This window comes from Schistocerca gregaria, chromosome 3 (assembly GCF_023897955.1).
Source record: "Schistocerca gregaria isolate iqSchGreg1 chromosome 3, iqSchGreg1.2, whole genome shotgun sequence".
Taxonomy (NCBI): Eukaryota; Metazoa; Arthropoda; class Insecta; order Orthoptera; family Acrididae; genus Schistocerca; species Schistocerca gregaria.
In genome coordinates, this window is record NC_064922.1 from 534,899,781 (window position 1) to 534,924,650 (window position 24,870).

The following is a 24,870-nucleotide window of genomic DNA, read 5'->3' on the forward strand; positions in this document are numbered from 1 at the left end:
TGAGGAAAAACTACAGTATTTAGGTCTATCAGTGTAAGATGGCATATGGTGCTGCCATAAAATTTAATTTAAAAATTTGGATTACTCTTTCTTTTATATTCCAGTAAATCTCTAATGGTTTTTTGAGAGTTCAGGTTGGTAGTAGTGGATGGTTTGAAATAGAGATATTTATTGATTGCTGCCCACAACCAAAGAAACAGGTCCTTAAAGATAATTGTGTAATAGTTCAGTCTTCCCTGGAAACTTCCAAACTACTGCAGACCGACTGCTGCCCACAAGGTAAAGGTTGTAGTTTACTCACATGCAGGGAGTCTCCGTCTCCACAGTCCCATATGGTGAGTGTGTGGCAGCCAGTGTGGACACATTGATACGGCAGGTTCATGTTGTAACTTCTGGTTTGTAACATCGCAATGACATAGGTGCATATGGCAGAGGCCATACAAGAGGTGTATGATAAGCTTTTGTTGACAAGAACTGATTCAGGTTTCTGGATAGTTTCCATTCGTGAATGGGAGAGCCAGAATACTGTATCTGTGACTCTTGAGAGCCGTCAGAAATGGATAGTTTACTAGAAGTGCTTTGATACTGATTATGGTAAGTACCTTTGCGATTTGCAATCTAATATTGTATACCACAGACCTTACAATTTCTCATCAATTCACCCCTTACTGCTCAGCATTCTCTCTCTAAAGTGGTTACTCGCGGAACCCTTGGGAGTCTCATTGTTGCTGTTGTGGGTTGGTGGTGTTTACTTGCTGCTGCTTGTCCTCCTGCCAAAGCTACTTCTTCCTTCCTTTTTTGACTATTGTGAGTGTCTCAGTTTGTGATGGTGAGCCAAATTTGCAACCCACAAGACAATCTCTCTGTGGTGATCTAGCTAGTGTTCTTGGAACCCAACAGGCAGTCTTCAACTATCTGTTATACACTGTATTTAAGTGAATCTAATGTGCCATAAAATGTAACGCAAACCCTAATTTTAAAAAGTATAATCATAAAAAAAGAGTTTGTTGGCGCATCAATGGTAGGCTATTTTATGCACTGTATGTACACGCTGGCTATCAGTAAAAGAATTTTTAAGTTACCCATTGTTAAGTGACAGTCTTTGTTAAGAAGAATGTCTGATTTGACTGCCTACATGACATGTAAATGTACCATAAATTACAGATGTTACTCATCGTTATTTATTCATCATTGATGGTATCACTGGCTGAGTGTACAGCAGAAACATATTCATTTCCTTGTCTCCCATCAGCCTCAGTGTCATTCAGAGCATATCATCTTTACTGCCATTTACCCCTCAGGGGCTCAGCATTCGTTTGCTGAGAATGGGCTTGGCTACCTGGCGTTCCTGAGGTGGGTACTGGTAAGTGCCACCAGTCCTCTGTCACAGTAAGCTCTGGTCATATTTCAATGACCACCATGTGGCGCAGCAGTGGAATGTTGTGTGTTTTGGAGAATGGGGGTCTTGGCTTCACCGCCTGGACTGCGAGGAAGGTACCCACATCTATATATAAACACCCTCAAGGTGTGCTATGTGCTGAGGTGGTGAGTGGCTGTTTAGATGAAACAGTCTTTAGCGAGCAACCTCTGGGGCACCTGCCGCACCCCAGTTGAATCAGGATTGCTCAGGCATGCACGGCTCCGCTTGGGTCAACGGTTGTTTCTTTAGAGTCTTGTGGGTTCCTTATGAAACTGTCTCATGAAACCACTACTCTTGAGGATGGGTGTACCGTCAGGCAACACCTACTGCATCCACTCCTCAAAGAGAGCTCAGTTGGTCAGTCCTCCCAAACAGAAGTCTCAGAGTAATAGTAACAGGTCATTAGTGTGCCATAACACTATCATTGTAATCAAGGGAAATGGGAGAAGCTTTGAGAAGATATCCCCTTTCTATATTAACAAGGCATTGGAAGTTATTGCTGGGTTTCTGAAAAGTGTCAAATGACTACGTAATGGAACGCTTTTGGTTGAAACTACTAATTCCACTCAAATATCTAAGCTTCTGGGATGTAAGGCCGTAGGTGACTACCCAATCGAGGCTGAATTGCATAACACCATGAACTATAGTAAGGGTGTGGTTACCTGCTCTGATAAAATGGGATGGACCCCGTGGAGTTGTGTGAAGAGTGGAAGAATGTGGGTGTCACGGAGGTGCAGAATTATATGAGGAGAGTCAATGGCAAATTGGAAAACCGGCAATGTTTATTCTAACGTTTAGTACTCCTGAATAACCAGAATGTATCCTTGCCTGCTATATCTGCCTTAAGATCCGCCCATTTGTTCCTAACCCCATGCAATGCTATAAATGCCAAAGAGTTGGCCATACTACTACGGGATGTAATGGGAAGGCTACGTGTGGCAATTGTAGAGGCTCCGCTCACAAGTCAGGGACTTCTTGTACACTTCCTCCAAAATGTGTTAACTGCTCTGGGGATCATCCAGTGTGGAGCAGAAAGTGTGGGGTTTACAATGAGGAAAAGAAAATTCAAGAGTTGAAAGTACAGACACGTACCCTATGGTGAAGCTAAAAAGGCTTACAAAGCCATGCAACCACTGGTTTTTACATCAACCCTTAAAACACCGATAGCTAAGTGTGATGCCTTCACATAAACTCAGACCACAGATTCAAGTACGAGCACATGCACTTGTCACTGTACCTGTGGGGGGAAACACTCCACTTGCAACTGATGTCACTCGGAAGCTGTCAGCAGTAGACTTACCACCTAAGCCACATACCACTCCCCAACTTCAGAAGCCATCCCAGCAACCCAGGCAGCCTCCTCCTCCTGTCAGTAAAGAAAAACGTCTTCTAAAAGTAGTTCTAAGTCCAAGAAAGCAGTAGGTAAGCCTTCGGATCGACGAGCGCTCTCTCTTTCTTATGACGACTATGCTCTTGAAGATATGGACTTCCAATCGGAGGAACTAGAGGATGCGGAACCGGCTAACATTCCCCCTGACCACCTCGGTTAATCACCGCCTCTGAAAGGAAAGAACCATCATCGCTAACCAATGGCTTCCATAGGGACTTCCGTGTTGCAGTGGAATTTGATTGGATATCGCTCACATTTGGAAGAATTGCAGCTGCTGGTCCAGGATAAACCCTTCTGCATCTGCTTACAAGAAAAGCATCTTAGTCACAGACACACGTACATTATAGGGCTACCACATAGACAGGAAAGATGATACTACTGTAGGCAGGGCTAAAGGTGGAGTAGCTAGTTTTCTTGATGACAGATACCACTCCTCTCCTGTCCATCTTACCATGACCATCCAAGCAATTGCTGTGACGGTTCTTTCACCTGTTACTATCGCAGTGTGTTCTTTGTACCTGCCCCCCACCCCCCTCCCATGACGCTTTGGATGCAGACGCACTGGCAGACCTCTTCCAGGCACTCGCGTGCCCATTCCTTCTTGTGGGGGATTTCAGTGCCCACAATGTGCTGTGGGGCTCGGCTACTACTTGCTCCAGGGGTCGGCTGATCGAGTGACTCAGCTATTCTGAGGATACTGCCGTCTAAACACGGGTCACAGATGACTCACTTTTCCACAGCTACAGGGTCTTTTTCAGCTATTGCTCTTAGCTTTGCTTTTGTTCCTCAGCTGTTGCAGATTCAGTTCAGAGGAAAGTGGCTCCAGATTTACATTCTAGTGGCGTCTGCTGCCTAGGACAGTGGCCAGCAGGAGACCACGCGGGTGGATGATACAAAGTGCAAATTGGTTACAGTACAGTTGATAGGCTATTTTTGAATGGAAAGATTATGCACAAGAGGCGGTGACCCATGTCACTCATGATATCCAAAGGGCTCCCGCGGAGTCCATCTCCAGGTACAGTAACCACCTCGAACAATAGCTTGTACCTTGGTGGAATGATGACTGACTGTCTTTTAGCAATCAGGGCCAGATGGACAGCTCTTCGGAATTTCAAATGTTGTCCAACTACAGATAATCTTCAGGTCTGTGAGATAGTATGCAAGGTGAGTGATCAAAGAATGGAAGAGGGCTTCCTAGAGGGAATTCACGACTACCATTAATCGGTCCACTTCTGCTGCGCACGTTTGGGAATCAATAAGACGGATTTCAGGCAAGGGTAGTCCACATCTCCTTACAGCCTTTTCAAATAATGGGGTCTTGGTGGACATGCCAGAAGAGATGGCTCACGTTTTAGCTGAACACTTTTTGATTGTTACTACATCATCCAGACAAGCTCCCACTTTCAGGTATTCCTTAAGACTGCCGATAAGTGGAAGCTCTATTTCTCCTCACATAATGAGGGAGTCTACAACCTTCCATTCTCCATGTGGGAACTGGAATCAGCTTTATCTGCAGCCAGAGACACTGCTCCAGGACCTAATGACATCCATTTACCATGCTTTGTCATCTGTGCCCTGAAGCGAAAGGTCAGCTCCTCTCATGTTTCAATCAGATTTGGTTTGATGGACAGTACCCCATAACTTAGGAGGCTATCTTAATTCCATTCTGGAAACCAGGTAAGGACCATAGTGCCCCTAACAGTTATTGCAGTGTCACCCTTACTAGTTGTTGGGTAAGACTCTTGAACGCATGTCAACTGCTACCTCATCTGGCTGCTCGAGTCCTGAGATTACCTGAGCTGCTTCCAGTGTGGTTTCAGGCACTACTGTTCCACCCTTGAGAACTTAATTGTACTGGAGACAGCAATACAGGAGTCCTCATGTCGAAACCATTTAGTTTGTGTGTTTTTTGACCTCAAAAAAGCATATGACAGTACTTGGAGGTACAACATCCTTCGCCAACTTCATGAATGCCACTTCTGATCCAATAATTTCTCGAGGACAAGTGTTTTCATTATCGCATTGGCGTTGCCATATCTGATTGCTATGTTCAGGAGAAAAGTGTGCCCCAGGGCAGTGTCCTCAGTGTCACATTGTTTGCCATCGCTATCAATGGCATTTCCTCTGCAGTCAGGAGCCCTGTCAAATGCTCCTTGTTTGTGGATGACTTTGCAATCTTTCTCTTCCTCTGATCTTATGACGATGACGAGGCAGCTACAACTGACCATTAGGAGGCTGGAAACCTGGGCCCAGACAACTGCTTTTCGGTTCTCACCTGAGAAGACTGTGTGTGTGTGTGTGTGTGTGTGTGTGTGTGTGTGTGTGTGTGTGTGTGTGTGTGTGTGTGTCACTTTGTGCTCGTCGAAGTTTTAACCAACCAGAGCTTACAATGGGGGACCACATTTTACTTTTTCAGGACAAAGTGCACTTTTTTGGGATTATTATTTCACTCGTTATTAACATGGCTCCCACACCTGAAATACCTACGAACAAAGGGCTTCCGGTTGTTGCACATTTCGAAATGCCTTGGTGAAAAAACATGGGGAGCTGACAGGTCCCACCCCCGACAGTTTTATAGGGAATTTGTTCAGTCACACTTAGACTAGCGTGGTCTATGGATCGGCCTGTCCTTCCTACCTCTGGATGTTAGATGCTGTCCACTATGTGGGCATTCGGATATCGACTGGAGCCTTTCAGACCAGCCCAGTTCAGAGACTGGTGAACCACCACTCTGGATTCGGCGACTTATCCTTTTGGCTCAACAGGCGCTAAAAATCTCAGCATCACCCCAGTCATTGGCTTTCAGTTCAGTGATCCAACCCCTCCCTTCGAAAGACTGTTCAGGAATCGGGCCCTAAGCGACCCAGCCATTTGGTATGCGTGCTACGGACTGCCTCAAGGATCTGGATATCTCTCGGAAAATACACACCCAGCGACGAAACGCACTGCTGCCTTGGTGTCTTCGGAGGCCCAAAGTGATTTTAAGCTTGACGCAGTACCCGAAAAATTGTACTACAGATATGGTTTTTACAAGTTTGTTTTCGGCTATTTTAAGTTTGTACCACAGTTTTATCGTTATTTATACAGATGGATCCCAGCAGGGGGATGCTCTCGGTTGTTCTGTGGTTTTCCCTCATAGGGGTTTTAAAGTACATCTTCCATAACAATTTACAGATTATGAATCGGAGTTACACGGCATTCTACTGGCACTGGAGAGGGTTCACAGACATCACTGTACGAGTTTTGTTGTCTGTTCCAACTCTTAGTGCACTGCAAGTGCTTCACCAAAGGTATCCGGTCGACCCGCTGATTCAGCTCATCCATGACTGCTTACAGCGGCTCCAACGCCTTGTCAGGGTGGTGATGTTTTGCTGGGTACCTGTCCACGTTGGGATACAGGGTAACGACATGGCTGATAAAGCTGCAAAGGAAGCATGTTGGGATGGTGCTGTCCATCAATGTATCATCTTGTTGCAAGCTACTACCTCATTTTCTGAGAGATGCATCATGCGTCAGTGGGAGACTGAATGGTTGCAGGTGTCGGACAACAAACTGTCGTCGCTCAAACCGACCAAGTGTCAGCCTCGTCGTTGGAAGGTTTTGCTTACCAGACTGCACATCGGGCGTAGCCCTATCACACATGGCTTCCTCCTCCAGGGGGAGGATCCACCTTTCTGTGAAGTTTGTGGTGTGCCGCTTTCAGTTCAGCTTATTGTGGCTACGTGTGTCCTGTATACTGATATTAGGGCAGTCCTTGGTCTCGCTGGAGATCTGCCCACCAGTGTTAACAGAGTGGTGAAATTTTGTGAACTATCAGGCCTCATCCCTAAACTGGTGGGGAAGGGTGGCTGACTTTAGTACATTATAAAGTGCTCCCCACCCATGAGATTTCATGTTGACTTTTCGTCAGGGCACTGATGACCGTGATGTCGAGTGCCCCCTCAACCCAACTCATCAACATCATCATCACTGCCATCTACAGTATTTAAAACAGTTTTTTTTTGTTTTTTGAATGATTTTATGATCGTTTATGCTTTTCCAGGAAGCAGAAACCCAGTGTGCCATTTCATAGATTGATTTGCAAAACTTCCCCTCCCCCCCCCCCCTTAATGTAACCCTTGAAATGTTTTGTTTGTTTGTTGTGGTCTTCAGTCCTGAGACTGGCTTCTTCATCTCCCAGTACTTACTGCAACCTATGTCCTTCTGAATCTGCTTAGTGTATTCATCTCTTGGTCTCCCTCCCTCCACACTGCCCTCCAATGCTAAATTTGTGATACCTTTATGCCTCAGATGATGTCCTACGAACCAGTCCCTTCTTCTTGTGAAGTTGTGCCACAAACTCATCTTCTCCCCAATTCTATTAAATACCACCTCATTACTTATGTGATCTACCCATCTAATCTTCAGCATTCTTCTGTAGCACCACATTTCGAAAGCTTCTATTCTCTTCTTGTCCAAACTATTTATCGTCCATCTTTCACTTCCATACATGGCTACACTCCGTACAAATACTTTCAGAAACGACTTCCCGACACTTAAATCTATACTTGATGTTAACAAATTTCTCTTCTTCAGAAACGCTTTCTTTGCCACTGCCAGTCTACATTTTATATCCTCTCTACTACGATCATCATCAGTTATTTTGCTCCCCAAATAGCAAAACTCATTTACTACTTTAAGTGTCTCATTTCCTAATCTAATTCCCTCAGCATCACCCGACTTAATTCAACTACATTCCATTATTCTCATTTTGCTTTTGTTGATGTTCATCTTATATCCTCCTTTCAAGACACTGTCCATTCCGTTTAATTGCTCTTCCAAGTCCTTTGTTGTCTCTTACAAAATTACAATGTCATCGGCGAACCTCAAAGTTTTTATTTCTTCTCCATGGACCTACTCCGAATTTTTCTTCGCTCTCAGCTTCAGGCTGTGATGGCTTGGGTTATGCAGCTTGAGGCTGCAGTGGATGGGCACCACTGTTGTGGGGCGGCCATGGGGATCAAACGGATTTCCAGCATGTACGAGTCCTCCGATCGGTCCTCACCAGTGACCAACCCAGTTGCTGCTCGCACTGAGGTTGACCCCTCACCTGTGGTCGGGTGGGAGGTCGCCCCATGGCAAAGCAGGCGGCGAAAGACTTCCCAGGCGGCTGCACGTAAGGCCTCCCCAGTTTGTTTGACAAACAGTTTCCAGGTGCTGTTGTGGCTGACACTGTCGATGAGCCAGATGCTGTGGCCTGTCCTGTTTCAGAGGAAACCACTCAGCCTGCAAGATCCGGGGAATCACAGAGGGAGGGATTATTGGTAGTTGAAAGCTCCAACGTTAGGCACATTATGGGGCCTCTTAGGGACTTTGCTAACAAAAAGGGAAAGAAAACCAATGTGCACTCCGTGTGCACACTAGGTGGAGTCATTCCAGATGCGGCAAGGGTCCTCCCGGATGCCATGAAGAGCACAGGGTGCAGCCAACTGCAGGTGGTTGCTCACGTTGGTACCAATGATGTGTGTCACTTTGGATCAGAAAAGGTTCTCTCTGGTTTCAAGTGGCTAACAGAAATGGTAAAGGCTGTCAGTCTTGCTTGCAAGATGAAAGCAGAGCTGACTATGAGCCGAGTGGAAGGTCTGAATCTGAGGCTCAGACGGTTCTGCAACCATGTAGGCAGCAGTTTCCTCGACTTGCACCAAAGGGTGGGTGGGTTTCAGGTTCCGCTGAATAGGTCAGGTGTCCACTATATGCAAGAGGTTGCTACACGGGTAACAGGGGCTATGTGGCATGGACTGGGTGATTTTTTGGGTTAGAGGGTCCCTGGAAAACACAAGAAGGGCTTCAGTCACAAAGGATACAGGCTGAAAACAGGATGAACGTAGCTATAGGAACCATAGGTATAACAGTTGTAAATTATTGTAGCTGTGTTGGGAAAGTACCAGAGCTCCAAGCACTAATAGAAAGCACTGATTCTCAAATTGTTATAGGCACTGAAAGCTGGCTAAAGCCGGATGTAAGCTGAGCTGAAATTTTTGCGAGGAATGTAATGGTGTTCCAAAATGATAGGCTAAACACAGTTGGCAGTGGCATGTTTGTTGCTGTTAAAAGTAGTTTAACTAGTCATAAAATTGAAGTAGATACTTCCTGTGAGTTAGTATGGGCAGAGGTCATTGTTGGCAAGTGGAATAAAATAATAATAGGATCCTTTTACATACCTCCCAATTCAGGTGATACAGTTGCTGAAAAAAAAAAAAAAGAAAAAAACAACCTTGAGGTTGATTTCAAACACGTACCCGACTCATCCGATAATAGTTGATGGTGACTTTAATTTACCCTCAATCTGTTGGCAAAAATACATGTTTGCAAATAGAAAACGGTTGTGAAAACACACTTGAGCTCTTAGCAACAAATAATCTTGAGTTAATAATGAGCATCTAAACCGATACAGGTATTAGTGAAGACAGGGTTGTCGTAGCGAGATTGAATATTGTAATTCCCAAATCCTCCAAAAATAAGCGAAAAATATTCTCTTGATGCCTTCCTGAGAGACAATCTCCACTCATTCCAAATTAATAATATAAGTGTAGGTAGACCAGATGTGACTTGAATTGTAAGAGAGAGTATCGGCAGCAATTGAGAGATTTATACCAAATACATTTACAAATGACAGAGCTGATCCTCCTTAGTACACAAAATGGGTTAGAACACTGTTGCAAAAACAACAAAACAAACATGTCAAATTTAAACAGATGTAAAATCCCCAAGACTGGTGATCTTTTACAGAAGCTCCAAATTTAGCACGGACTTCAATGCGAGATGCTTATAACAGTTTCCACAATGAAACTTTGTCTCGAAACCTGGCAGAAAATCCAAAGAGATTCTGGTCGTATGTGAAGCAAGAAATTCATCGATTTACAAGAATGCAGGCATAATGTAAGATAAAAAAAAAGGAGGACTCTTATGATAGGACCCAGAATCCAAAGGAATTTCATTGTGGAGATAAGGCTCTGTTGTTTGATGAGAGTGTGCGGCAAGGCAGATCACGTAAGTTACACATACAATGACGAGGTCCATACACAGTGGTATGAACAAAGGTGCCTAATGTTGTAATCTGTCTGAAATTAAATAAAAATACTGTGGTTCATGCTAACAGACTGAAGAAGTTTTTCTAGTTGTCATGTTGCATGAGTGCAGAACACGTGCCATCTTAACATAGGAAAAATTTAGAAGGCACTAAGTCTTATTGGGCAGTTGGCATGGCATGAATCCCATATAAAGAAACAAGGACTCTTTAAATTTGTGGGCAAAGTCAGTAAGATTCTGTTCAGAACATTAGATGAAGATTATGGCACATCCTTCAAGGCAAAAATAGGTGTCTTAGAAGAACAGAAACAGCAATTCTAAATTTAAAAAAAATGCAACGGGGCAACAGAACAGAAGCCAAAGCAATTAAGTTAGTATTCAGAGATGCCACAGGAAGGGCACTGGTTTGAGTGTTGGCCGGAAATGTTACATATGAGCTCATGTGGAGAGCTGCAGTGCATTGGCAGTGACCATATATGATCATGTAGGACCCTGCAGGGTGGTGACGTGGTGTCCGAGATGTCAATGTGGAAGGGACGATGCAATCTGCCGCACAGATAAAAGGTGAGAGTAGCATGGTCTGTGAAAGAGTTCAATACAGGCAGCAGTCCAGGAGGGACTTCTGTGTTGGTCAGGTCTGGCACCTGGACTTGTAATATTCGCTCCAGCTCTGCCCGTGCTCATACTTAGCCACAAACCTCCTTCCATCGAATTCTGCAATCAGGAGTAGTGTACTTTAATTCAAATCATTATCCAGTTCTTGCTGAGACAAGCAATTATAGATTGTAGTTAATCAAGTCTTGTCTTTGTTCGATTATTTCCCGACGAAGTTCGATAACTCTTTCAAACGTCCAGTTACCCATCTCCACATTAGCTGACTGGATGGACCTTCTCCAGTCTCGTTTGTCATTGAGTGTCTATGCCAATCACTGGACGAAACATAACTTCAACAACTGCTTCACAGCCTGTGCTATCTAGATTCTTCCCACAAATACCAGCATTTCTGAACTGTATAGGTGGAAACTCTTCCTGTAATATATCCTTCATTCCCCTACCCCCCCCCCCCCCCACACCCCACTTCAACCTTCGCTTATCCTTTTTTCCCGTCTGCCCCTGTCACTTTCCAACCTTACATATGACTTCTATCCCACCAGCATGCCTGCCTTCTCTCGACCAACCTTTGCACAGCCTCCTGATGTTGCCCTCTAACCTGTCCCCACCATATTCCTGAACATTTCATCAGGAAACACTAGAATCTTCCCCTACCTTTACCCTTCCCTACCCCATGCCTCTTCTGAGCCAGCACTACCTACCTCAGCCAAGATTGGTGCTTACCTCGGATGCAGATGCAGTCGAGCCGTAGCACCCAGGAGACGCCATTTAAGGCTGCAGGTATAAACTATTTTAAGTGAAATCTCTGCAGTTCTTTCCAGCTAATTACCTATTTGCTATGATATAAAGGCTTTCCAATTCAGTGTATTATGTATAACGTGAACCACTTACTACTTAGACATGGAGGACCTCTTTCCCAACTGCTGCTGCTTATATCATGGATGCATCTCTTCTTTACATATAAAAAAATTTAACTCCCGTGCTCTCTTTAGTCTGTACGCTCAGGTTAATGTCAGGAACTACTGTAGGGATTCTGATTTATCAGGAAGGTTTGTGTATGTCATTTAAAAACATTCCATGTGAATTGGCTAGACTATGAAGAACTTAAGTCAGCTGTCACTGTGAAAACTATGCTATTGCCAGCTAGTGGGGAATGCCAGAACGCTGAGAATTGGCTTTTGCTGCGTGATCAAGTGTGACCATTTCACCTTCATCACTTTCTGCACTGGCAACAGTTCTCTGCTTGCTCTGCGATGCCATTGTCACAGTTGTGAATCTGTCCATTTCATGCTGTCCACTTATGTTCATGGTTCAAGTTGTTGATGTTCAGTGCAGACATGAAATGCCATCTAAGTCACAGCACGCATCAGGCCATTGAGTCATACAGAACTGTTATTACCAGAACCTACCCGTCATCATCTTAATATATTTTATAAATTAGTCCTCTGCTGCATTTTTCTGTTTGTACCTGAAAACTAATCCTGGGAGCCACTGCAGCGATATTAATAGATTTTCACAGATACACACACTGATTCAGGGCATACTGGACAGCACTGCATATCACAAGTTTCATTACTGCGACAACATGTCAGTCCAATTGCTGATTATATATGGAACACACATTTGTGCCTCCTGAGAATTTTCCTAAAGTGCACTGCTTCAGTTGCCTAAAATTGTTTTCTAAACTTTAATCCTAACTCTATGCACTGGCCCATCAATAAAATCACCGCTACGCCAGGCAGTTCGTTCAGTCATAGATACTTAGTGCTACTCATGTGGAGCAGGGGCAGGTCGCTGATACAAGTATATATAAAGGCAGGGTGAAAAGCTCATGGCATACTATGCAGATAATGTTCACATCTATTAAATATACTGGTACATGATGTATAATGATATGCCCATTGTCATCTGCTGAGTTGTATTTTTTAATGCAGCTTTATAAAGTCTTGTGTGTGTTGTCCAAACACACACACACACACACACACACACACACACACACACACACACACACACTTGGTTATTATCATAAAATATTTTGTGAGGGATGTATGCATCTACCACTTGATGCTAAAACAAGATAGCAGGTGAAGCAGTAACTGAAAACGGGTAGCTCTACATAAAAAAAGTCTTAGGAAAGTAAAACAATTGGTGATTATTATAGTTGGCTTTGAGCAGCAGGATGAAAAAAAAAAACCCTCTGAAGAGATCTGCATTGCACAAAAAGAAAGTCATCTTTCCTCAGGGGACAAAGGTTCTTTAGCAATTGGAAAACTGGGGAGATTTGGAGAAATAACTGGGATACTCCAACTGTTTGCCTAATTAGAAAGCCTCTGTTGGCCACCTATTTCCACATATAAATGTTGAAAAAAGTGTATTGACCCAAAGAGAGCTATTTTGCACTATGCAACAGTGGACAGAATGTTAGTGAGAAACTGGAGAATCCAGAAGAAATACAGCAAATTAACTTCTGAGTATTACTTTACTGGCATCAAATAATTAACTTGTGGCAATATAGTGACTATAAGTCTGACTGACAAACATCGCTGCCCTGTGCAGTAGAATGAACATATCTGTGACAGTATGTGACAGACCTCTGACTGGTGTAGACCACGATGTAATTCTGTCCAGCTAATAAAGTTAGGATTTGTCTGCCACACTCCATATACCATTTATTATGTATGTACTCCCACTAGTAACCCCTTCTTACATTGGTAAACCCCTCTACCACATCGTGTCATGATTTTGCGCAAATCTGCTGCGCCAGTCGGGTATTCAACAAATCTGCCGTCGTTCACCGCATTGCCTCAATGTGTCGATGAATGTTCTGAGGATATTTTGCAAACAGTGCCATGATGTGATACGAACATTCCATGTGACAATTTACAAAGTAACATTCGACCTAGACTAAAGGAACTTCAGTGTAGTGATTTAGACAGAAACAATACCAAGTGGAGTAACGAACAATGGCACCCTGTTTATCCCGTAAATCTTCTGTGTCATTATTGCACCTACCAGTGGACTTCCAAACCTTTCACTGACTTTTCGAGTTAATTTTCCAGCCGAATTGCTTTACAGGCTCCTAAGAGCGACTTTTCCACGCATCGACAATGGTCTCTGTCAACTGCTGCTGCAGTTATCTCGTCTACTGCTTTGACATACGGACTGCAAAATATGATGACCAATCCCTCAACAGTGTTGGAGTCTCATGTCACAAATATTTCCACACTATTCGTTCCACTCAAAAGTGATTCCAGTGCAATGAACAGTGATATCACACTTGTCCCAGACTCACCTCTGACAACATACTGTGTTTAGCCTAACCACTGCCACACACATCACATCTCAAGCCTCTCAGGTGCATTCTGTGTACAGTGCTCAGCAGGCCTGAGCTTTTGTAGTATTCACCACTTCATGTTCCATCTACGTAGTGGCAACTTATGTCTGACACCACATCCACATCAGCCACACTGCATGCTTTTGACCTCTCGTATGCCACCCACTGAGGCAGGATGCATCCATTGACTGACTGAGTATTATATATTCCGTGCCTGCCCCATCGGATCTTGAGACACACAACACCGCGCTTCCATGACACCCACATGAGTATGGTACTTCACCCAAGCCCTATGTTTGATACACTGTGATGTCCACACCATCGTGTCACGTGCTTCTGCATTACTGCCAGACAAGCACTTCCAAGAGATGTAGCAACTGCATACTACATGCTCCAACACTCCGTGCTGGCCACGTTGGTCAATGCCATGCTCTGGCTGGTTCCATGCATAAAGCCCATGGACAGTCTCCACACCATCCAGCCTCGTTTTAAACTGCCCCAATCCTGTACTGACCTTCCAGGAGTATGGTTTGCTCCATGCAAGTGCTTGATGGCCCATGGGATTGTCAATGATGACACATGATTTATGAGCTTACTCGGCCACCACGGCAATGATGCAGATATAATCCCTGAGTTATTCCTGGCACCACCCACTCACAAGTACGAGATGACTGAGGTTTCACTGCTCCAAAGCCTCTCACACTCCCTGGCACAGCAACTACACTTAGTTAGCTGCCTTGAGTGGGCACATCCTATGCAACCCGTCTTTGATCAAAATCAACGACGACTTATTGCATTAGCCTACACTGGCTCATCCTCTTCTGAAGCCCACCTTACAACAATAGGGAACACAGGTGACCTCGCTGTTAGTGCCATGTTACAATAGGGGATACCCAGAATTCCCCAGCCTCTGCAGTTTTTCCTCTTGTAAACTTTCAGACATGCACCAAAAGTGGTCAACCTTTGACTATGAGCTACTCGCCATATATGAGGCCATCTACTACTTTAGAGAAGAGACAGAGGTCAGACTTCTTACTGTTTAGACGGATCACTGTCTCCTGGCTGATGCATCATGCAACTTGTGTGTGGACACCTTCCCCAGATGTTTTCGATACCTCAATTTCATAACACAGTTCAAGACTGGTGTGCATCATTACAACCAGATTGTCAGTCTCAAGACTTACAGAACCTCCTTCATGACTCGGACACAGGTTTCAAACTTGAGCAACATACCTTCCCTGGTTTCACCAAACCAGTTTGGTCTGACATGTCCTGTGACTGGCTCTGACTAATTAACCTGAAACACTTTTCATAAGTGAACCTTTGATCTCATCCACAATCTCGCACACCATGGGTACGGCCCTCTGTATGTTTAGTGACAATGTTTCATGCGGCCCCGTGTGCAGTAAGACTGCCACATCCGCCAGAGAGTACATCCCATGCCAACCGAGCAAAGCAAGCCATCACACTCAGCCCCCTTCAAAAATCCCCAATTCGCAAGGGTAGGTTTCAACAAAACAGGACCACTTCGAATCTCAGATGAACAGTGTTACATTATTCGCTGATTGATAGAATTATGTGGTGGGTGGAGTCCACATCTACTGCTGATACATCCACCAAGACTGTTGCCAAAATATTCATGAACACATGGATTGCACGTTTCGGCTGCTCTGTGTCGCTCACTACTGACCATGGCTGTCAAGTTGAGTCCTCTCTATTCAAAGAGCTGTGTCATCTTTGCAGCTTCCACCATTTCCATACAATCGTGTATCACCGTTGAATGATGGCACCGCACATAAAAAGCAGCAATAATGTGCTATCCTGAATCATGGACAGAAGCCCTTCCCTGGGTATTGCTTGATGTCTGCACCACCCATAAGGAAGACCTTAATGCATCTTTAGCTAAGATCCTGTACAGCAAGACATTATTTCATCGTACACACTGCATCTCCCACCAATCATAACCTGCCAAATCTTGTCGTCCATGTCAGTTGCCACATACAGAACCTGCATACATCCCCTCCCTCCCAATCACACCACAGGTCGTCTTCCATAGGGACCTGTCCATCTGCTCACATGTGATACTGTGTGTTGATGTGAGATTGGCCCTGCACCCACCATTCGTAGGCCCTCCTAAAGTAATTACTCATGGCACAAACACATTCAACATTATGACAGGGAGCAAACAATCGACAGTGTCTGTTAATAGACTGAAACCACCTTGGCCCACTGCTGAACAGTCTACATAGCTGCCATCTAGCCCTGTGTCTGACCAACTGTCCTCTACCCCTTTCACAATGCAGCTCAATCTCTCTAACTTTCTCCCTTAAGATGGATCTGTGACACTGATTGAAAACCTGGTCATCTTCACACAGTACAAAGACGAGATCTGGGGCCAGCACAATTTTGCTCTGTTACCACTGCACCTTGCCTTTACTGGGCAACATGAACTCGATGAAACTGACATTCCGACTCACTACCAACAGCTCCCTCATCATAACTGTCCCAGTTTATGGCGTGGCTGTCCCATCTACAGCTGAGACTAGAGTTACACTGTCTGCCACTCCACCCTCGACACCCACTGCCAAGGCTGCTAGCGATGACAGCACACCAGTACCAGTTACTTCTGCCTATGGATGAGCCCTCCGGCCTCCTGCTGCTTTAGAGACTATGAGATCTCAGTCATCATGGTAGACATTGACTCACTACAGATCAACATCCTTGCAACTCTTCCCTTCACTTGTGCTCTGCATTATGGAGGTGGCGGGAGCTCTGTGGCAACAAAGCAACTATACATTGCCACTGACTGACAAAATAAACATCACTGCCCTGTACAGTACAGTGAATAGAAAAATCTGAGACAGTATGTGATAAACCTCTGACTGGTGTAGACCACGATGTAATCATGTCCAGCAAATAAAGTAAGGATTTGACTGCTACACTGCGTACTGTTTATTACCTATGCACTCCCGCTGGTAGCAGATTTCCTACAAATGCAGCAAAATCCTTAACAGTTAAATATTGTGTTTCTTGGGTAGTGCATGTGGTTTAACACCAGCTTTGGAAGACCCATATACACATCAGACATGCAGCCTACAAGGTGAGGCTCCATGATCAACACCGACTTGTCAGCTAGCATTTGCAGAACACAGTAGTACTCGTAAATGGAAAACTCTAATATTTAGCAATTGTAAATTCCCGGATAAAACAATATATAAAGTAAGGGAAAGGCAACCACTCTCATGTAGCAGACCAATGTGAGGTGCGTGGACACAAGTAACAGAAAACATTGTTCACAGGTAAGATGGAACCAGGTGTGGAGTGTAGAGTCACATCGCTCCCAAAAAAAAAAGAATAAAATTAACAGTACATTGTGTAAGAAGTGCCAAAAACATGTAGTTAAAGGAATTGTGTGCATTGATTGTAATTTCTGGTTAAATGGAAAGTGCACCACATTGTGTCTGAAATTTGTTAGTGACAATTTACAGTTGTCATGTTCTGGCTGTTTAGAACACAAAAACTGACATCTTCACCAGTGAAGTCAAAAAATGAAATTATAAAAGAGCTATTAAGTGATACAGATGTTATGAAAAGTGTGATATGATTAATGATAGAAGAAAATAAAGACCTCAAGTGTCACGACAACTACAGTTATTTGAATGCACAGTGTCTGTACCTTCAAAAGAACAGACACCAAGCAGATCCAGCAGCTGTGACACACTATATGTATATTGTAGTGGGAACACTGCTATCAGCTGCAGCAGGACATTAAGCAGAAAAAGCAGCAATGAGTGAAAATGTGTACTGGTCCAGCATCTCCTGCTTACTAGGCAGGTGCGGTAACCACTGTGCCATCCAGGACACAGTGTTATCGCAACTGAACGGACTATCTCAGTACTCCTCACAGCTGATCCACACACCCACCAAGGGCCACCTATCCGCAATCCCTGTCAGTTATACTCCAGATCACTACATAGAGATTCCCACAGTAGGTCAGACATATTTGTGCATTCACAATGAAGAAAGTGGATCCATTGCTCAGTCAGGCTTATCAATTATTTTATTTTGCAGTGTCTGTTCCTTCGAAAGAAGAAACACCATACAGATCCAGCAACAGCTAATTAGCTTTTATTACAAAATATTGTATTGACTACGAAGTTTAATTCAAATGACTATACTCCTGAAAATCATTTTTAGAAGTCTGGTAAGTTAATCCATGATTTGAAAGCATTGGTTTCTAATATTGAAGAAACTGATGTGTGCATTTTGTTAATAACAATTGCTCCAGAATATGAAGTTGTTACTACTGCTCTCTAAACACAACTGAAGCTCAGTCTAAATATATTTGTTATGGATGCGGGAAACCAGATCATATTGAGACACAATGCAAACCTAATTTGTCGTAAAAGTAGTAATTCTGCAAAAGTAGCAAATAATGAGCAAGAAATAGATGGAAAAGAAAGTAATTTTTCTTCCTCACCTGTTACTGTAAGTTTTCCAAGTGGCAAAGTAGAGCAATTTCTAGACTAGAGGGCAGTCTAACATCTTAACATTTAGTTAATGAATCTGTTCCTTTTGTGAATGTCAAGGTACTGGAAAATCTAATTGGCATAAATGTTGCAACAACTGATACATTTTTTCTAGGTCAATAAGGTTGGAAAAGTTGATGTTAAAAGCATTGTTTGTAGAAAGAAATTTCAAACAAAAACTAAAGACATCCTCGTAGTGTCAGGTTGAATAATTTATTGGTAGTGAGTAAACTAGAAATAGATGGAAACTGCATTGTTTTTCATTACAAATTCAACGGGTCCCATTCGAAAGGGTGATACAGTTATAGCTGTAGCTAGGCATATTGTAACATGTTTCTTTTGATGGAATGAAAAATACAGTAACTGTCACCAATGGCTATACTTCTTACACAGCTTATACTGTTCAATCAAAATCTGAAGTGTTTTATTGGTAAAATTTTACTTACGGCAGCAGCAGCATAGTTTGCTGATGTTGGTAACAACCGACCATGAAGTAAATAATTAATCCTGTTCATGCTCTATGGTTGACAGGTTCTTGTATGTACCCTTGTCCACTCAGTAAATTAATTATCTTCATAAAATGAAGACTTGTGTTAATATGAATGTCATGTAATTCCAAGAATTCAGTGATCACTTCCAACGTTAGCACACTATTCCACTGCTGCCATAAGTAAAATTTAATCTTAAAATCAGCAGATTTAGATTTGACAATGGTTGTGAATACATAAACGAAAAGGCTTGTTGTGTGTGTCTCTGATGCAAACTTGAATAGCACTTTTGCTCAAAAGCTGTATTGGCAACTGTTTATCATTAATCATAGTCCTGCTTCAACTTTAGATGGAGAGAGTTGAGCAATGCTATGATGTAGAAGGAAGCCAAATTTGTAGAAACTGTATGTCTGGATGTTGCATACTTCCACATCCCAAATGAACTATTGACAAATACGTTTGATACCAGGTCATTAATATGTTTCATTACTGCACATTGTCCCAATGGTTACAGATTATGGTGTCCCAAAAAAACAGAAGATTGTATTTGAAATAGATACATTTCTATTTGAAGGTGAAAGTAATGATGATTGGATCTTAAAGGAGACTGTTCAAATGGACAATGTAAAACAAAACACAGCAGAAAGTCCACGATACCAGAATGAAACAGAGAATACCGAAAAACAGTTGAAGATAACTCAAGAGCCCATGACTTGAAAAGAAGCAAGGAAGCAAAACCTCTGCAAAAAAAGCAATAGAATAGCAAAGAAACCTAGATCCTTGGTGGATTATACAGTATTAGCCTTGAATACAGAAGCATTTATTGAAAACATACCCCATAATTTTGAAGAGTGGACAAAAGCAATAAAGGAAGAATAGGACTTTGTGTCATCTAATGGAACTTGGGCTTGTGCACCAATTCCAGCAAATAAAAGAGCCAGCGACAGTAAGTGTTCAAAGTAAAAGGAGATGCACCTTGAAATACTGAAGCATATAAGGCACTTTTAGTTATTAAAGGTTGTGCTGAGGTAAAAGATATGACTGATGATACATATGCTCCAGTTTCTCAGCTCGCATTGGGAACAATATTTGTTTATGGGGCAAATGGAAGTACAAAAAAGCATTCTTGCATCATGAAGTTAAAGTTCCTCAAGATGTAAAGCTTAAGGAAGGGCTTGTGTGTAAACTCAAAGCTTTATATGGACTTGGAATTCTACATTTGACAATTTTATTAAGAAAATTTGATTTTAACACGTTGACAGGAATCTATGCTGAAAGCATGGATTATAATAATTATTTGCTACTTTATGCAGATGATAATAGCTGTGAATCATAAAAGCAAAATCTTAAATAATAAGAACAAGTGAAAATTCAAATTCGAGAACTTGTTCGAGATCCAAAATTATTCCCTGAAATAAATATGAGGTGGTCCAATTACAAAATGTTTGGCAGTGACTGCAAACCAGTCCTGTAATTTTTGAGTACAGCATTAGACAGTCACTTACTAAATATCTATGTGCAACATTTCAAAGTGATTGAAATGGAATGGCTACATCAGGTTGGTGAGATGGAAGGCAAATGCTCGACTTCAATTTATTGGGAGAAGTTTGGGAAAGTGTATCTCATCCACAGTGAAGATGGCCTGTAGAACACTAGTGCGACCAATTCTTGAGTACTGTCACAATGCTTGGGATCCCCATCAGGTCAGGTTGTAGGCAGACATCGAAACAATTCAGAGGGATGTTGCTGGAACTGTCACCGTTAGGTTCTATCAGAGTGCATACATTATGGAGATGCTTTGTGAAATGAAATGGAAATCCCTAGGGGGGGGGGGGGGGGGGGGGGGGGGGGGGGGGGGAAGAAAATGCTCTTCCTGCAAGGCATTATTGCACAAATTTAGAGAACTGGATTTTGCGTAAGGAAGATAAAGATGCGAGAAATTAGGACTTGTGAGGGACTTCTAGACAGTCCTTTTTCTATCGCTCTATTTTCAAGTGGAACAGGAAACAAAATGACTAGCAGTGGTACAAAGTACCCTCTGCCATCCACCGTACGGAGGTTCACGGACTATGGGTGTAGATGTAGAGACCCTATAAAACACCAATGGAAGTCAAACTCTGTGAATATGCTTGTGCTGACATGGTTAAAAATAAACCATAAAAAGAATTAATACATTATTTAATGTATGCAATGACAGCATACAGAAATAAGTGCATCAGTTAACTATTTTAGTAGGTAACACAATAAAGCAACAGATTTCTACTGTGAAGATTTGAAACAAATTCTTTGGGACATGAAAGAAACACTAGATGTTAAGCTGTCCTATAAAAAGGGAAATACAAGTGCTATTTTCTGTTATGTTGATACCGACTGGGGCAGTGAAGACACAAGATCTACAGCAGGATACATACAATTAACAAAACAATGAGACAGAATGTTTCTCACTATCTTCAACAGAAGCAGAATATATCACCTATTTTAATACTTGTGAAAACCCCACTAGTTGATGACGATCATCAGTCATGTATATGTCAATTATATAAGTGCAAACATAGTCAATTGAAGCATGTGGATATTAATTACAGTTTCGTACCTCAGCTGTATAATGGAGGACATCTGAATGTTAAGTACATTAGCTCTTAAGAACAAGTGGGGGATGTTTTAACAAAAGCAACTACGAGTGTACAATTCAGTAGGCTGTGTCTGAAAATGGGGGATACTGAAATTTGCAGATACTTAAATTATTAAACTGGTGGGAAGGGGGGCAACTCTGTACGGAACATCTTAAGAAACTATTGGCTCTGCTTTCAACTTTCTTTAGAAAGTTTGTCCTTTGACTCTCCCATAAATATGACAGATTTGTAATTTCCCCGCATTGCATCACTGTATGAAATCTTTAACTGATATATTTTTGTATCACCTTCCCCAAGACACTACGAACTACAGCTTCCAGGGTAGCTTACTTCCTTGCTTGATTATCAAGGAAGAAATAGTCGACTTTAAAAGCAATTACTTCTCATACTTGACATATTTGCACTGCCTTTATTGCAATGCACAAACTTCATAATTTACTGAATGGATGGCTTGCTTTTCTCTAACATTTCAAAGCTTAAAATAAGAAATTTCATGAAACAACATATTTTACAGTTGTCTAATACAAACTACCATACATTTTCGGCCGGAAATATCAATTGTGCTACAGATTCATAAAAACAGATCAAGAATGCATTAAAGATTAGGCTTCCACACAGAATAGAATCTATAATAAAATAAGGTTGAAGACAATAGCGAAATGCATCAGTGACGATACTGAATAAAATCTGAAGTGCTAATGTCTTTACATTAAGAGTAGAAAAGGTTTTATCGTGAACTATATTATCGATTGCGGGTCCATTCAATTATCAAATTCATACAAAAATTTCCCATCATTCAACACCTACAGTATGCAAAACAGTCACACAAAAACAAGACTAGTAAGTCAGTACTATAGCATGCACCCTAGCCCTGATTCATACTAATAATCATTTTAGTTCACAAGTGAATTATGCAGCAGTAACAGCATTTGAAGAGACATCTGGATTTGTGACATGATCCTTTTTGTCTCAAGCAGCAGTAACAGTGTGACACACACACACACACACACACACACACACACACACACACACACACACACACACACACACACACACACACACACAGGAGAGAGAGAGAGAGAGAGAGAGAGAGAGAGAGAGAGAGAGAGAGAGAGAGAGAGAGAGAGAGAGAGAGAGAGAGAGGATACATCCAAACTAAATAAAAATTAATATGGTTGTCATAAGTAAACACATTTCAGCAAAATAAGTGTACAACCTAAAACAACATATTTTGAAAATAAATTTATTTATGAAGTATATAACATTAGGTACAATCTTAAGGTAACAGTTTCCACTCACAGTTAAAATGATTTACAGTATTATACTAGGTGTTAGGGAGCGACATAACTGTTTTGAACAAAAATATATATTGATTTTTTACATATATACAATTTTTATGTACATGAATTATTCAAATACAAGCATGGGAAATGGCAGCAGTTCACAAATTCATTGAGCACTGGAAAATTTGCAGATAAAATATGTCTTACATATCAAACAGTTAAGAGACTATTCGAAACTAACAATTGTGTTACGAATTAGCATAAACTATGCCAATTCTTTTTGTCTGAACTGATGCCTTCCCATAGCGTCTTGTTGCTTCTGTCAGGAAGGCACCTTCCATTTGTCTAACTACCTCATTGAAGAACATATGGGCAAGCTGTGAATGCAAAGTTGATCGAAATTCAAAAGATACAGAAAAATCAATAATGCAGGATTTCGGATTATTTTTCAAACCAGGACTAAATTTCCATATTGTTAGCAAATGGTTAAACAATTTTCCTTCTGTGCACTCTGCTTTCACTAGATGTGGTTTCACAAGAGTTACACTTGATGTGTAACTTTCATTTATTGGAGGGAAGCCAATAACAAGATCAGCTTTCAAATGACCTGGTCGTTTTGAGAAAACTATAGATTTTTTACAAAATGGAACAAATTTCTTATAGTTCTCAACGTCAGAAACCACATCAAACATTTGTTCCATGGAATACCTGTAATGTAAAAGCAAAGTTTCTTTTTACGAAATGGCTGGGATTTATTGACGAAAAACTAACACAAAATTATCCAACAAAACAACAATAATCGCTTTTCGGAAGATGTTAATTTATTGAATACGACACACATTGGAGAAATCTGAAGTTGTAATGGACAGTCCGTTTCACATCTTCGTGATTTTTCGCATGACAAAAGTGCATGCAAAGCATCCCAAGGGCAATGCCCATATATAACGTTTCTGTAATTCTACATACCCAACTAGCTTTCTCCCAGAATATTCCTTCTTTTTGTCGCTGATCCCAGTAAAACTGAAGAACGGTCGGTAGTCTTGGTTGCTTATGTCTTCTGGGAAAAAGGTAATAATCTTTCCTTGGTTGATACATGACTTGTGTCTTACGAAGACGTTTCTGCGAAATACGCAATTAAATCACATGAAGTCTGCATAATTTCTAACTTACAGTTCACAATCTTAAACATAGTCTTCATATTTACCTACATGCGACTGAGCATCTCACTTGACAACTACAGCGTATCAGCTGACGACCAAAACATAAACTCCTTCCTGCTGCCATCGCCACATTTTCCCTAGTGAACTGCTAGGGATGGTGCCACAAACCAAAGCATAAGGAATGACGCAAGTACAAACCAAAGACTTTTTTTGTGTGTTTTAGGTAATACCTTCACTTGTACAATAAAATACTTATTGTCTGATTCATGAAGATTCTAGATGTCGATACAGTAGAGGCTGCTGTTGAGGCAGAAATATTCAATCTCGCTACTTTACCCACTTCCAACAGCCACAACAAATATGGAAACATCAACGTGCGCCTAAAACTGACACCAGTAACATGATGGTTGAAAAATTACTCTTTTCTACTGACATGTATATTTTTTGTTAACTAATTGCTCAAAACTGTTGGTTCAAACCACATCTGCGCAGACAAGGTGGTGCAAACAGTCAGAAGACCACAGAAAATCTGGGGCTAAAACATGTTTGAATCACCTGTTTCTTCATTATAGTGCTTCTCGTCTGTGTATGAAGAGTGAATCTTTAAAATGAAAGACAAACGGCAGTGTTCTATATAGTTCATTACCGAACTTGTTGAAATCTATAGGAGTCATACATGTTTGTGGAAAATTAAATGGAGGAATACAGCGCTAAAGATAAGATTGCATCTGATTATAATTCTTTAACAGAGCAATTACGAGCGGTTCGCCCTGCAACAAACTGGGAAACAATACATAGAAAAAAATAATCGTTGCGGACTATTTACGGCACAGAGCTAAGCTGTATAAGGAAAGCTGTCTGATTTGTCGCTAGTGGATCGCTAGCATCCTTTCACTCAATACTGTCTTATGCCATAATCTATTGTAAAATGTGACAGCGTAGCAAGAAAAGTA

At 41.9% G+C, this 24,870-nt stretch overlaps 1 protein-coding gene across 2 annotated transcripts; it reads right to left on the reverse strand.

Annotated features, from left to right (window-relative positions):
• Positions 1 to 22,701: 22,701 nt before the first annotated feature.
• LOC126356260 (coenzyme Q-binding protein COQ10 homolog A, mitochondrial) lies at positions 22,702 to 24,523 on the reverse strand. 2 transcript variants are annotated; one of them, XM_050007100.1, is made up of 3 exons: positions 23,966 to 24,523; positions 23,724 to 23,876; positions 22,702 to 23,465 (listed from the first exon to the last, which is right to left on the reverse strand). In XM_050007100.1, exons 1-3 carry the CDS (start codon positions 23,977 to 23,979, stop codon positions 23,006 to 23,008), a joined length of 627 nt encoding a protein of 208 aa, XP_049863057.1. In that variant the 5' UTR covers positions 23,980 to 24,523; the 3' UTR covers positions 22,702 to 23,005. The 2 variants fall into 2 exon arrangements, with proteins under 2 accessions (XP_049863057.1, XP_049863056.1); XM_050007099.1 differs by having other exon boundaries at positions 23,962 to 24,188.
• Between the last annotated feature and the right edge of the window lie 347 nt (positions 24,524 to 24,870).

Excerpts from the sequence above, each read along its gene's own strand:
- LOC126356260 (XM_050007099.1), bottom strand. The coding sequence starts at position 24,041 with ATGGCAGCAGGAAGGAGTTTATGTTTTGGTCGTCAGCTGATACGCTGT. Across the intron at positions 23,877-23,961 it reads AGATGCTCAGTCGCATGTAG|AAACGTCTTCGTAAGACACA; the intron begins GTAAATATGAAG and ends CGTATTTCGCAG. Across the intron at positions 23,466-23,723 it reads TCTGGGAGAAAGCTAGTTGG|GTATTCCATGGAACAAATGT; the intron begins GTATGTAGAATT and ends TTTACATTACAG.